We start from the raw sequence: 14,943 nt of genomic DNA on the forward strand, positions 1-14,943 counted from the left end.
TCTTAATGTTAATGTACCCATCATGTCCGATTTAAAAAATACTTTACAGCGAAAGCACAACATATGATTATGTTAGGTCATAGCCAAGTCGAAAAAAACACAGCCATTTTTCCAGCCAAAGATAGGAGTCACAAAAAGCAGAAATATAGATAAAATGAATCACTAACCTTTGATGATCTTCATCAGATGACACTCATAGGACATGTTACACAATATATATGTGTAAGATGTATATATGTTTTGTTCGATAATGTGCATATTTACGCAAAACTCTGTTTACATTGATGCGTTACATGCAGTAATATTTTGATTCCTAAACATCCGGTGATATTGCAGAAATAGTCATAATAAACATTGATAAAAGATACAACTGTTAGTCACAGAATTAAAGATGGACTTCTCCTTATTAATGCAACCGCTGTGTCAGATTTCAAAGAAACTTTACGGAAAAAGCATAATCTGAGACCGGCGCTCAGAACCCAAAACAGCCAGAGGAATATCCGCCATTTTGGAGTCAACAAAGTTATACATAAATATTCACTTACCTTTGATGATCTTCATCAGAAGGCACTCCCAGGAATCCCAGTTCGACAATACATGACTGATTTGTTCCATAAAGTGCATCATTCATGTCCAAATAGCCACTAGTTGTTCGCGTGTTCAGCCCAGTAATCCATCTTCATGAGGCACAGGCACTTCGTCCAGACAAAAACTTCAAAAGTTCCGTTACAGTCCTTTAGAAACATGTCAAACGATGTATGGAATTAATCTTTAGGATATTTTTAACATAAAACATCAGTAATGTTCCAACCGGAGAATTCCTTTGTCTGAAGAAAAAGCACTGGAACGAGAGGTAACTCTGTCGGGAGAGCGCGTCATGAAACCAAGGCTCTCTGGCAGACCACTGACTCAGAGGTCTCATGAGCCCCTCCTTTATAGTAGAATCCTCATTCAAGTTTCCCTAGATGGCTGACTAGTGGAAGCCATAGGAAGTGCAACTTCATCCATATCTCAATGTGTAGTCGGTAGGCCAAGCTTTGAAAAACTACAAACCTCAGATGTCCCACTTCCTGGTTGGATTTTTCTCAGGTTTTCGCTTGCCATATGAGTTCTGTTATACTCACAGACATCATTCAGAAACAGTTTTAGAAACTTCAGCGTGTTTTCTATGCAATACTAATATGCATATATTAGCATCTGGGACAGAGTAGGAGGCAGTTCACTCTGGGCACGCTATTCATCCAAAGTGAAAATGCTGCCCCCTATCCCAAAAAGGTTAACCAATTTATAGATAGTATTTTCAACCAGCAACTATCAGGAAATAACACTGATCAAAAGTATTCCACATTTTTACAGTGTTCAATTTCAGATTTTGCCCTACCGGAGTTACACAGTACTGGCGTCACTGCTATTAGCTTCATGACATACATACTACAGAACGCCGTTTGGGACTTTGTGTGTCAAGAAAGATACAGTAGCACTGTCAAAGCTGTACAAAAAAAGCCTGAAAACAAGCAAACACCTGCCACGAATGATGTGTTTACAATACTGCATTGGTAATAAACCAACTTCTGGGGTAGCTATCTTTAGCATGGTACCTAGCTAGCACCAATACAACCAGCCTGAAAACAATGACCAGAACAACCTGAAGTAATTTTAATTATTCTTAGCAATGATTTAGGAATCCTTTTGAGTAAGTATTGGTTATGTTGCCACTTGTTCGCCTATTGAAATTGAACTTCAGTTCATGAAAATAAATAGCTAGCCAGCTACTTAAACCTGTTGCCCAAAGCTAACATTATAAGCAGCCAGCTAGCTTCATCTGGCTAGTGAATGGTGTTCCATAGAAATCCTGGTTGAGAATGAAACTGAACAAATGAACAACGAAACAGCACAGCAAGCGAGTGAAAGAAATAGGTTTTGATTATGTTTTACTGGTAATGGGGACATACGTAAATGCCAACAAAATAACTTAATGGTCAGTGTGGTGTGTTAACTTTATTTAACTAGGCAAGTCAGTTAAGAACAAAATCTTATTTACAATGACGGCCCGGACGACGCTGGACCAGTTGTGCATCGCACTATGGGACTCCCAATCACGACCGGATGTGATACAGCCTGGATTTGAAATAGGGACTGTAGCGACGCCTCTTGCACTGAGATGCAGTGCCTTAGACAGGAGCATCCATATGTGTGGTAACTATTTAACTTTACTAGAATGCTTAAAAAGGTCACTAAAATTGTAAATATCAGTTATCGGTATCAGGTTTTTGTTGGCAAGGAAAATATCGGATATCGGCCTCACCCAAAATTGTCATATCAGTGCATCACTACTTTAAAATGTTGTATGGGAAATTGAATACTGGGGTCTAGAGCTTTATAGAGCTGTTCCTTTTATAAAAGGGATTCTAAACATGCTAAACAAATTCAACCTGTTGAGATGTATTCTGTGGTGAGGAAATCTGCATGTCTGTTCCCAAATATACTAACATAGAGGTTGGGGACGGACTGGGGTGGAACCAAGAGAACAGTGATGCCATTTCTCTTTAGAACAAAGGAACTTTTCCAACTCATAGGCTGGTCCCCACATTCTCCACACTTAATTCTCACCCATAAATGCAGGCATGCACACAAATGTTTATCACTTTCTTGGACCCAATGATGAAATCAGAAAATCATCATTCCCATATTCTAAGCTCTAGACCTCAGCTGACTCTAGTAATGAATGGTGTGGCTGTTGAACAAGTTGAGATTAAATTACTTTGTGTTACCTTAGATTGCAAACTGTCATGGTCAAACCATATAGATTCAATGGTTGTAAAGACGGGCAGAGGTCTGTCCGTAATAAAGAAATATGCTTTTTTGACACCCCACTCCACAAAGCAAGTCCTGCATGCTTTAGTTGTCTTATCTTGATAATTGTCCTGCCATGTGGTCAAGTGCTGCTAATAAAGACAGTTAAGCTGCAGCTGGCCCAGAAGAGAGCTGCACGTCTTGCTCTACATTGTAATCAGAGGGCTAATATAAATACCCATGCATGCAAGTCTCTCTTGGCTAAGAGTTGGAGAGACTGTTTCTTATAAAAAAATAAGTGATTCAGTCAATGTGTTGAAAATTCAAAATTGTTTGCGAAGTCAACTTACGCACAGCTGACACACACTTACCCCACCAGGAGTCTTTTCACAGTCCATAAATCCAGAACAAATTCATGCAAGGGTACATTATTAAATAGAGCCATAATTGCTTGGAAGTCCCATCTCACATTGCTCAAATGATCAGGAAACCTGTTTTCTAACATCAGATACAGCAACACCTCACGGCACAACGCCTCTCCCCTATTTAACTTAGTCATCTTGTGTGTATGTATTGATATGTAGGCTGTGTGCCATTTTTAAATATATGTAGTTCTGTCCTTGAGCTGTTATTGTCTATTACTGTTCATTAATGTTCTGTATTATGTCATGTTTCATGTTCTGTGTGCACCACAGGAAGAGTAGCTGTGACTTACCAAACAGCTAATGGGCAACCTAATTAAATCCCAAATAGACATAGTAATACATTTCATATTTGATGAGAAGCCTGTGTCATCTACAACAGGCAGCTAAATTTAGCAAAAATCTTATTGGCGGTCCAATAAGAACACAGATTTCCATCTTAAATTGCAAAACATTGCCCTTCAGCATGCCCTACTGAACAAGGTACAGGGTCATGATTAAATGGTCACACCGTAGCAAATTATATATAGATCTATTTTTTGACATGTTATATGTGTTGCAACAGAACGAGTACCTTTCCTCTCCTTCCGTTGCCTCCATCCTGATCCTCCCACTGCCAGTCCACTCCTCTCACCACCCGGCCACCGGTGAAGATGCCTCGGGCTGTGATCTTCTTCGACTTACGGCGAGACTCCAACAGGACTCTGTCAAAATAGACACATGCACATCTACGTTTATTTTACTGACTTAGTGGGTGTCATAGTAGTAGTAGTAGTTGTCATTTTATGGTTGTGAAGGTTGGAAATATATAACCAATCAATACTGGATAAAGTTGGCCATTTATTTTTTGTGGTATTGAAAGACCTACGAGCAAATCATGCAGTTGATGTGTTAGTCAATCTATATCAGTCATTGAAATGTTCATTCATTATTAGCCAAAAATAAACAAGGGATGCACGGACTAGGGATGCACGATACATCGGTAAACATATCAGAATCGGCCTAGTTTAATGCTGATGTGCAAAATCTATATAACGTATGACGTAATGACGCCACGTAAAATGTTGCGCTATACGTCCAACACAGCATTCCTAAACTAGCCCACCAACATTTCAGCAAGACAACCTAAAGCCAAGATTATGGAATTTCATGACCCTTGACAATCAACCGTTTTCTGTCGTGAGTGATGTTGGCTTTCGCTGACTGGTCGAGCACCGCCAGGTTGCCAATTGTTGTTCACCTATTGAAATATAACTTCAGTTCATGAAAATATATAGCTAGCCAGCTACTTAACCCTGTTGCCCAGAGCTAACGTTATATCAGCAGGCAGCTAGCCTCATCTGGCTAGTGAGGCTTGACTGCACCGGGTTATGTGTTGTGAAGCTAGCCAAAATAAGGATTAGGCACAATAGTGGAATTTGCGGTTTGCCTTCAAAATAAGTGTGTTATTGACAGTGATGCAAATGAATACAAATAGTAGAATTATGCCATAGTTTTATTTTGAAGGCTAACAGCAAAGTCCACTATTGTGGCTAATCCTTAGTGACTAGTTGCACATAGATGGGTCGACCACCATTAATCAAATAAGAACTGTCTTCTAAATTAGCATTATTTTAGATGACACTTAGCTATATAGTTAGATTGCTAACTATAGCTACTGAAACAGATCTCGTTTTGCTGTTTTTGGGGAAGAACATTTTTTTGTATGTATTTTTATGACCAGCACTGTAAGTGCGCAAGACAACTTTACCAGCATCGTAGCATGAATCGTTGTGACATATGAAATACGAGTGATAGTTATTACACATTGATTACACTAATTGAAAAAAGTATGAACGTTTAAATTATTGTGACGTGCAGTCATATTCAGGTCCTGATTGATCAACAAATGTATTTGACACTATATTATTTGACACAGAAAGACCCAAACGGCATTCCATAGCAAAGACCAAAACGGCATTCCATAGCAAAGACCAAAACGGCATTCCATAGCAAAGACCCAGACGACGTTCCATAGAAATTCTGGTTGAGAATGAAACGACTGAACAAATGAACAATGAAACAACACAGAAAGTCATCTATAAGTCTATGCTAGGTAAAGCCCCGCCTTATCTCAGCTCACTGGTCACCATAGCAACACCCACACATAGCACTCGGTCCAGCAGGTATATTTCACTGGTCCATCCCCAAAGGCAACACCTCCTTTGGCCGCCTTTCCTTCCAGTTCTCTGCTGCCAATGACTGGAACGAATTGCAAAAATCCCTGAAGCTGGAGTCTATATCTCCCTCACTAACTTTAAGCATCAGCTGTCAGAGCAGCTTACCGATTGTTCACAGTCAATCTGTAAATAGCACTCCGAACTACCTCATCCCCATATTGTTACTTATCCTCTTGCTCTTTTGCACCCCAGTATCTCTACTTACACATCATCATCTGCACATCTATCACTCCAGTGTTAATGCTAAATTGTAATTATTTCGCCTCTATGGTCCATTTATTGCCTTACCTCCTTACTTCATTTGCACACACTGTACATAGATTTTTCTACTGTGTTATTGACTTTATGTGTAACTGTGTTGTTTTTGTCGCATTGCTTTGCTTTATCTTAGCCAGGTCACAGTTGTAAATGTGAACTGGCCTACCTGGTTAAATTAAAGGTGAAATAAAAAAAAATATATATATATAGTTTAAAAAAAAATCTACAGGCCATTGCCAGCACAACAATTGGGTACTCTGAAATAGGGCTGTGACGGTAATTGAATAACCCTGTAACTGACATTTATGGATTAAGACCGCATTGAAAATAAAATAATCGTAAAAAACCCTGATTAAATGGGCCTTGTTTTGCTAACTTCTGTCTACATCTCTTCTTTCCAACGGTCGTTTGACGTTGGAGCAGCTAATCCGGTACAGGTGCAGGGGAAGCACTTGTCTATAGGCTATGCACATTTTCATTGCTTGCTAGTAAATAAATTATTTTAAAACAGGTTGGATGTGTCCGACCTCATTATTCACCAGCCATCGACAAGGTTCTTCTGGCTCTGATGAAAAATGTGTCAAATGAACAAACGAGCCAATTCTATCCAACCCGCCATGGTATAATTTGATAAAATATTTTCTTCATTTATAGACCAAATCAGCACTGATAAATAGTATATGGACATGTTGCTTGTATTTGTTTCTATTTTAATGGTTGTCAATGTCATATTAGCTGTCTCTCTCCCCATCAATTCATTATCTTGTAGCCTACTTTCAGAAAGCCTAAGGTAGGTCTAGGTTTGTGTCTGACAATATACAAAACATTAAGGACACCAGCTCTTTCCATGGTGGCCCGACCAGGTGAAATCACTGATTAAATCCAGAATTGAGACATGGATTGGGTTCCATTCAGGGGGTGAATGGGATATGGTAGTCCGTGCCAGGCGCATCGGTTTGTGTCAAGATCTTCAAAGCTGCTGGGTTTTTCACACTCAACAGTTTCCCGTGTGTATCAAGAATGGTGCAACTCAATATTAGGAAGGTGTTCTGAATGTTCTGTACACTCAATGTATGCTGGTGGCCTTGATTGACAGGTCCTTTTACAGGGGTGAGCAGGTATGAGTTCGCTGATTCTCTCTACAGGCCGATAAAACCATTCAGAATGTCTCTTAAAGTAGCCTGTCTGGATGATCTCTAACTAGAATTTAACGCTCATGTCATGATTTAATCTTGTAAAAGGCCTATTTTCAGTAAAGGCCCTATCTCACCAAGTCCGTTATTTTTCATCTGAATAATTAGTCCAAAAATTAAATAAATACGAACACGTCTTGTTTATGACGCCATTCAAACCAATTGTGAAATATCGTCCGGCCACAATCCGTAAATTATTTATTTGACCAAAGGTTAACAATTTAAAAGGCAATGCTACCAAATGCTAACTGAGTGTATGTAAACTTCTGACCCACTGGGAATGTGATGAAAAGAAATAAAAAGCTGAAATAATTCATTTTCTCTACTATTATTCTGACATTTCACATTCTTAAAATAAATTAACATAAGACAGGGGATTTGTACTAGGATTAAATGTCAGGGTTTGTGAAAAACAGTTTAAATGTATTTGGCTAAGGTGTATGTGAACTTAAGACTTCAACTGTATATACAATAATTTGTGTCAAATGTCATCTGTGCCAAATTCCACCAGGTAAACGTGTCTGGTCTTCTTTGACCTGAATATCACCAGCACATCAAAATAATAAATAGGCTGTGGCTCCTTGTCTCATATGGGGGTCTATAGGGACGCTTGTCTACTTGGTCAAGCAGGTGTCCTCATACATTACATAACCAAAAGTATGACGACACCTGCTCGTCGAACATCCAACTCTATATGGTCCCCCCTTTGCTGCTATAAAAGCCTCGACTCTTCTAGGAAGGCTCTCCACTAGAAGTTGGAACCTTACTGCAGGGACTTGCTTCCATTCAGCCCCAAGAGCATTAGTGAGGTTGGGCATAGATGTTGTGGGATGAGGCCTGGCTCGCAGTTGGCGTTCCAATTCATCCCAAAGGGTGTTCGATGGGGTTGAGGTCAGGGCTCTGTGCAGGCCAGTCAAGTTCTTCCATACCGTTCTCGACAAACCATTTCTGTATGGACCTCGCTTTGTGCACTGTGGTATTGTCATGCTGGAACAGGAAAGAGCCTTCCCCAAACTGTTGCCACAAAGTTGGAAGCACAGAATCGTCTAGAATGTTATTGTATGCTGTAGCATTTAGAATTCCCTTCACTGAAACTAAGTGGCCTGTACCGAACCATGAAAAACAACCCCAGACCATTCTTCCTCTTCCACCAAACTTTACATTTGGCACTATGCAGTCGGGGCAGGCAGCGTTCTCCTGGCATCCGCCAAACCCAGATTCGTCCATCAAACTGCCAAATGGTGAAGCGTGATTCATCACTCCAGAGAACGCATTTCCACTACTCCAGAGTCCAATGGCGGCGAGCTTTACACCACTCCAGCCGACGCTAGACATTGCGCATGATGATCTTAGGCTTGTGTGCGGCTGCTCAGCTGTGGAAACCCATTTCATGAAGCTCCCGATGAACAGTCTGTTGCTTCCAGAGACTGTTTGGAACTCTATCGTGAGTGTTGCAACCGAAGACAGGCGATCTTTACATGCTTCAGCACTCGGTGGTCCCATTCTGTTAGCTTGTGTGGCCTACCACTTGGCGGCTGAGCCGTTGTTGCTCCTAGACATTTCCACTTCCCAACAACAGCACGCACAGTTGACCGGGGCAGCTCGAGCAGGGCAGAAATTAGTGGAACTGACTTGGAAAGATGGCATCCTATTCTATTGTTTGTTCAATAGCACTGCCATTACTTGACAGACGACGTATGCATCCATGCTCCTTTACTGGTAATTGGTCAAGAGAGAGGCCAAAGCCTCATGGCAGTGGTCTAACTAACCATAAGAGCCCTAGAGGCGAGACAACTAGACAGAGCAGCTGGACACTGTAGGCCAAACCAATGTAAACAGACTGCTGTCTTGGGGACACTCCCCCCATCCCCTCCCACAGTCAGTGAAATAATCTAATGTGGCATAACAAAACAGTCCACCATGCCTTCAGTTCAGAACAGTGTCTGAGGGAGGACAGGGACCCCCCTGCTGCCTTTGTTTGCAGTCATGAAATAACTGTCTCAGGGGAACTGAGGTCATATGTACTTGAAAAGGTGCCAGCTGTTGCGCCATGCGTTTTGTTTGTCCCTTTGAATCTCGCAAAGGGCTTGAAGCGGATGGAGTGACTGCTTTAGCAAGCAAACATATTGTTTGCAATATATGGCTGTCCCCAACATACACAAAAAAAATATTTGTAGAGCTAAAGTCATTTGTTCTTTCGACCAATCAATTGGTCAACATTTTTAAACGTGTATTCAATTTTTTCCCATATGTCTTTCCATGTTTTAATAAAATCAACTATATGCATTGAGCTTCTGACGCTTTAAGCTTACTGTTTGATGAAAGACACAAATGCCTCAAGGGAGCCAGAGATCTCAACAACCAGAAGAAGAAAACCTGACAACCATTTCCCTCCTCTCCTGCAGATTCTGCCTCGGCAACCTTTCTCATGTGGAAAGCCAATTTATCTTACCATTTCTACCAATTTGCGTGCCAGTTAGGGTTTTCATATGCACATTTTTGTGGAACTGTTTAATTTCATTTAGAATAACGTTTTCACATCTCAAATTCATTGTCATGTGGGTAATCCAAATTCTATCCAAATCTGAAATGAGACAAACCTAAAAAAGTATATTGCCAACTATGTAAAAATAGCCTACAGAAAGCAAACAAATAAAAACATTACAGCCTGCAGGTAGAAAATATCCTGATAAAAATAAATATCTTATAATTCATATTGGCTATGCATAGCCTGTCTGCAAGGAACTTGAAACATTGTATCAACTATTAACTTAGTTGCTTGCGAACTTACAACATTGTATTAAATATTCTGGGCCCTGAAAGTTTCCTGCGCCAGTGAGCTCAGTACAAACAGCTGTAGGCAATTTACGCAAAGTGATAAGAAGCAGCGCTTGACTTGGGCAGGAGCTCACCGGAGCTGAGTACCAGAAACTCAAAATGTTATATTCCTCTTATAGAGTATTAACTCAAGTATTGTGGAGCTCTTGCACCTAAATATAAAACAGTACCAGCACCCAAAATAAGTACCGGAACCAATTTCACTCAAAGTCAAGCACTGATGAGAAGTAATCAGGTAGGCCCATTTTATGACATTTCCACTGGATCAGAGAATGACATTTTTCCCTTTCAAGCTGAGTGGTTATCAAACAGGAGAGAGCTGGAAAGATGTTTTCAAATACATTGATGAACTCTTGTAATTTTCAATGGATGTAAAAACAGACTGTTTGCTTGCTGTTTGAGGTGAAGATAATGTATTTTGAGAAGCTCCACAGATCATTAAGCCAATCAGAAATACTATCAGATCCCCAAATGGGCACAATTATATGCCTACATTTGTGCACAGGCCAGGTAGCCTATAAGCCTACTTCTATGCCTACTTACTCAACATTGACAGGAGCACTCCAAATAAAAGACAATGACTAAATAGTCAACTTGTAAATGGAATGAAATAAACCAAAATGTGTTATTCACAAGTGTGGCATAGGTTTCGCATTAACATTGAATGCATTAACAGAAATTACCGTAACCAAAGTAACAAACATAGATTAGAAATTATAGGCATTAACAGTAAATGTAGTACTTGTGATATATGTAATGGGGAATTGATATACACTAACAATTTACACAATGAAGTTATGAAACAATGAATGTGCACACATTGGCACGAGGGAGAGTATTCTGGAGATAGTAGTGCATTATATATGTGGGTCAATCTGATGTCTGCATTTGCCATGCAGCATTTACAGTGATTCAGCCTCAGCAAAAATCAAGGGATTCATACTTCTTGCGCTTCGCTGAGCAGTGCTGTTGTAAAGGAAGTTGTCAAGGAACCACCACCTACCTTCAACAAATCATGTCAATTCGGAGCTATACAGAGGTCTCCACATTGTTAAAACATTTGGGAGGTGCATGGCGATGCAGTGCGGAGCTCGATTTGGCCACTGCAATTGCATCACACCCTCCATATGGAGCCTCTGACCACATTTCTCGGATCAAGCATAAATTGGCTTTTAGTCTAGGCCTCTGCAATGGATTAGTTCACCGAGATGGCCGCGTATACATGTGTTGTTAATGCTCGACTAAAAGAAAATCTTGGTCAACCAACCGCCTATGACCAAACAATCGACAAGTCGACTAATTGGGGTCAGCCCTAACGCAATAAGATGTCTTGGTTGCACTCTCTGCAGGTTGTTTCAGTCATTTGGTTAATTTTGAAAACCTCTTAAATGTAACTTATTCTCAGCACCTTTTATTATTATTTCAAACTATTACATTCCTTTCCCATCATAACATTCTCAAGATAGGTTGGTTGTGTTGATTTTTCAATTGGGCTTGGTCTTTTACCTATAAATCTTCAACGGAAGCAGAAAAAAACAGACATGGCCAGTAACATGGGATTGGCTGAGGCTCCAACAACATCACTGCTTCTGAAAGAGAGGCTGAGCGGTGGCCTGGCAACAAAGAGCCAGGATTGGTTGCCACATGTTGAGTCTGCCTATCAGGCTGGGCTCAGGAATTACAACTCAAATATCACAGAGAGACAGCCAGGTAGCAACAGAAAACAGAAGGGAGAGTAAAATTGGTGGTTCTTCAACATAACCAACCAAAGGATGTAAATAGGAACTGATATTAAACTCATCACTAAACCATAGATTTTGTCATAGAGGTGGGGCTTAGTTGACGAAGCACCCCTACGCATAGGGCTTGTGTTCCATGTTACCTTTGTTGCGGTCATACTGTGAAGATAATCAGAGGTGCATTCATTACATATTGCAATGGAAGTCGTTTACCGTTTAAAAACCAAACGGAAGCAAACAGCAAACGGAATGAAACATCGAGGGACTCACATTTTTGTTGCAAAATGTTTCCTGTTTGGAATAAACTCTTGGTTGCAAAACATTTTACAACTGAATCTGTATAAGGAATACACCCCAGATCTCACAACGCGTAATGTGACTGCATTAAAGAGGTCCTGGAATGCAACCATTGGCTTCACGGGGCAGTGGACAGTACTCACCTCTCGCTACCAGGAGTAGTGATCCTGTAGAAGCGATGTCGCAGGTGGTGCTTGTCTCCATGGTAACAGGTGGTGCAGAGGTCATAGTTGTTGCATTCAGCACACTTCCAGCGGATCCCGATGATAGGCTGCTGACGACAGGTGTCGCACATGGTGCCGTCATGCTTGATACCTGAGAGGGAGTGTTAATAAGGCAGTTAGGAAATGGTAAGAGGACCCGAGGCTCTGGGGAGGCTCTGGGGTTGCTCAACTTGCCATCTTCATACCATCATTCACAAACTCTAAATCAAATCAAAGTTTGTCACGTGCGCCAAATTCACCTTACAGTGAAATGTTTACTTACAGGCTCTAACCAACAGTGCAAAAAAGGTGTGAGGTGAACAATAGGTAATACACAGAACAAAAATATAAACGTGTAAAGAGTTGGTCTCATGTTTCATGAGCTGAAATAAAAGATTCACAGAATGTTCCTTCTCCCAAATTTTGGGCACAAATTTGTTAACATCCCTGTTAGTGAGCATTACTCCTTTGCCGAGACAATCTATCCACCTGACAGGTTTGGCATATCAAGAAACCGATTAAACAGCATGATCATTACACAGGTGCATCTTGTGCTGGGGACACAAAGTGATTATATCAAATCCAGAGATTAGGGCCTAATTAATGTATTTCAATTGACTGATTTCCTTATATGAACTGTATTAACTAACAGTCTAATTCAGAAAAATATTTGAAATTGTTGGATATTGCATTTATATTTTTATTCAGTAAAAAAGTGGACATGCCACATGATCTGTACGGAGTTCAGTTTACCATGTTAGGTTCTTCCATGTCGCTAACGCTTGGTGCATTGCAATACTTGAAATGCGGTTGCGAAATAACTGTGTAGCGTACACATCAACACTCAAATGCATAAGCTAAATGTAACACGAAAACAGGAAACAAGATGTTTAGGATCGCAGTACCAGAAGGGAAACATTACCTGTGGGAGCACTATCAAATATCCTCACGTCGTATGCACCAGAGCACCGGTAGTTGGCTGCAGTCCCGTTATCCCAGACAACAACCACTTCTTCCGGACTTTCAAAACTCCTGACGGTGCCTACATGTCCCTCTCCACCATCCTGTTTTCCCCATTTCCAATCGGGTCCGCGGATCACTCTTGCACCAACTCCTTCCATCATCACACGGTTATTCCTGCCGGTAGTCATTTATGAAAAGGTCTCGCAAATTGCCAGCTAGCAGAATATGCTAGATTGCTAACTAACGTTAACTATGTTCGGCAGGATAATTTTGCGATGCAAAATCGGTCTGTTGTCCAGAAGAACACAATTCAGCAATATCTTGTTAGTTTGCAAGTAGCACGCCGAACTGTGTGGCTAGCCTGCTTACTGTAACGTTCAAAAACAAGATAGCAGAAACACCCTAGCGACAAATGTGTTAGTCAAATGTATCGTAATGTGAATGTTATACGTTAAGTTTCCAAACTAAAAACAACAACAACGCAGTGAACTGGGAAGCAAAGCCAAGATAACTCGCTAGCTAGCATTTAGGCTAACGTTAACTGACAAAGTAAGCTGTTGAATGGCACGCACTTTTCACTCCACAAGCTGTTGAAATAACTGATACGTCTCAGTATTCCCTTTCAGTTGTTTTTCGTCCCAAGACCACAAGAAAGTGTCACCCCAAGAGCTTGTAAAGTAGCCACATCGTCACGAAATTGTAGACCTTTGTTAGCTGCTAGCTAACGTTAGCGCTTGTGCCTCCGCAAGAATGCCACCTCCACAACTTAATTAACACATTAGCCAGGTAGTGTAGCTTAGTCCTTTTTTTGTTGGAATAATTGTTTCCTGCTACGTTTATTATCATATGTATTTGATTGTTCTCCTCAAATGTATTTATTTTGTCAAATGGCTTGCAGAAGTACACTCAGAATAAAAGCGTCGCCATTATTGTAAATCATCAAGCAGACGGAGATGGACCAGCGGTCAATGAAGATATTTGGAAAATGAGGGTTTGGCTAGCTCGTAGCGTCATTTGACAAATAAAGCACTAAGGCGAGGCTAAACAAAATGTTTTAATTGTAAAATGACTGGTTTTATAAGTAATTTGTTTATTGAATTGAATACCTATAATTCCTTGCGAAATTAACTTTTTGCCAAATTTTGTTGCACTTTTTGAAGCAGCATAGGCCTGGCCAAAAGACTGCACAGGTGATGTTGGTTTCAAGCACCGATTTTCACAGGGTTTTGGGTCAACAGTTTACTATGATAATTCAAATATAATGTCTTCCCAACCTGCTCCCATATGCAAACACCACATCTAGGGGACCACATTTAAAATAGATACCCAAATGCGGTTTTCAAACATTTAAAATAGCTACACACACACACAAATCCTGTTCATGGTAAAGTGCAAACATTTTAAGGGCCGGAGAGCAAACAAAGTTTGTACCGACAGAAATATAATTTAATGATAGAATATGCATAAAATTGGAGCGTCTGCCTACTGTCTCAATAACATTTTAAATTTGTAATACCCTCAAATACCAAGTGAGGCATACCTAATTTAGAAATAGGCCATGGCATCATTACTGTCAATCGCGAATGATAATTCTAAAGATTTAGCCAGTGAAATGAACGAACCTCGTCTGTCTGCATGCCAGTCATTTGATCTCCATCAGTTTCATGTGAATATGCATTTAGATCTTATTGAATTACTGTTTCGTGAGCCAGTTAGAGCAGATAGTGTCAACAATCTATATAGCCTTCCTATATTTGTGTTTCAATCAATGTACATTCTGCCTAATGGCGTGGGCGTTGAGTTTTTTTTAAACTATTCAGATAGCCATCTCATGAGAAATTAGGTTGTTCTTTTTGGTGCAACAGTAACGTTTTATTATGATATTATATTTGGTTATATTATGTAGAATACCAATTAATCATTATGTGATCTTCCAGGACATCGATTCAGCTTTTATCTAACTTGACAAGACAAGCACCATTGTGAGAAGAGTCGGAGCGACGCTGCACTGAACGAGC

The 14,943-nt window shown here is 40.3% G+C and overlaps 1 protein-coding gene across 5 annotated transcripts in view; it reads right to left on the reverse strand.

Moving 5' to 3' along the window:
* The window catches only part of LOC135512244 (E3 ubiquitin-protein ligase mib1-like), a 79,494-nt gene extending 65,601 nt beyond the window's left edge, over positions 1 to 13,893 (reverse strand). For 4 of the 5 annotated variants that reach the window (XM_064934099.1, XM_064934089.1, XM_064934071.1 and 1 more), the window contains exons 1-3: positions 12,885 to 13,893; positions 11,903 to 12,074; positions 3,790 to 3,919 (exon numbers count right to left, since the gene is read on the reverse strand). In XM_064934099.1, the coding sequence (XP_064790171.1) occupies positions 3,790 to 3,919; positions 11,903 to 12,074; positions 12,885 to 13,113 (531 nt within the window). In that variant the 5' untranslated portion in view covers positions 13,114 to 13,893. The remainder of the gene's footprint in view (positions 1 to 3,789; positions 3,920 to 11,902; positions 12,075 to 12,884) is intronic. The other variant, XM_064934080.1, reaches the window with a different exon arrangement.
* Between the last annotated feature and the right edge of the window lie 1,050 nt (positions 13,894 to 14,943).

Source organism: Oncorhynchus masou, chromosome 3, assembly GCF_036934945.1.
Source record: "Oncorhynchus masou masou isolate Uvic2021 chromosome 3, UVic_Omas_1.1, whole genome shotgun sequence".
In the NCBI taxonomy this organism is placed as follows: Eukaryota; Metazoa; Chordata; class Actinopteri; order Salmoniformes; family Salmonidae; genus Oncorhynchus; species Oncorhynchus masou.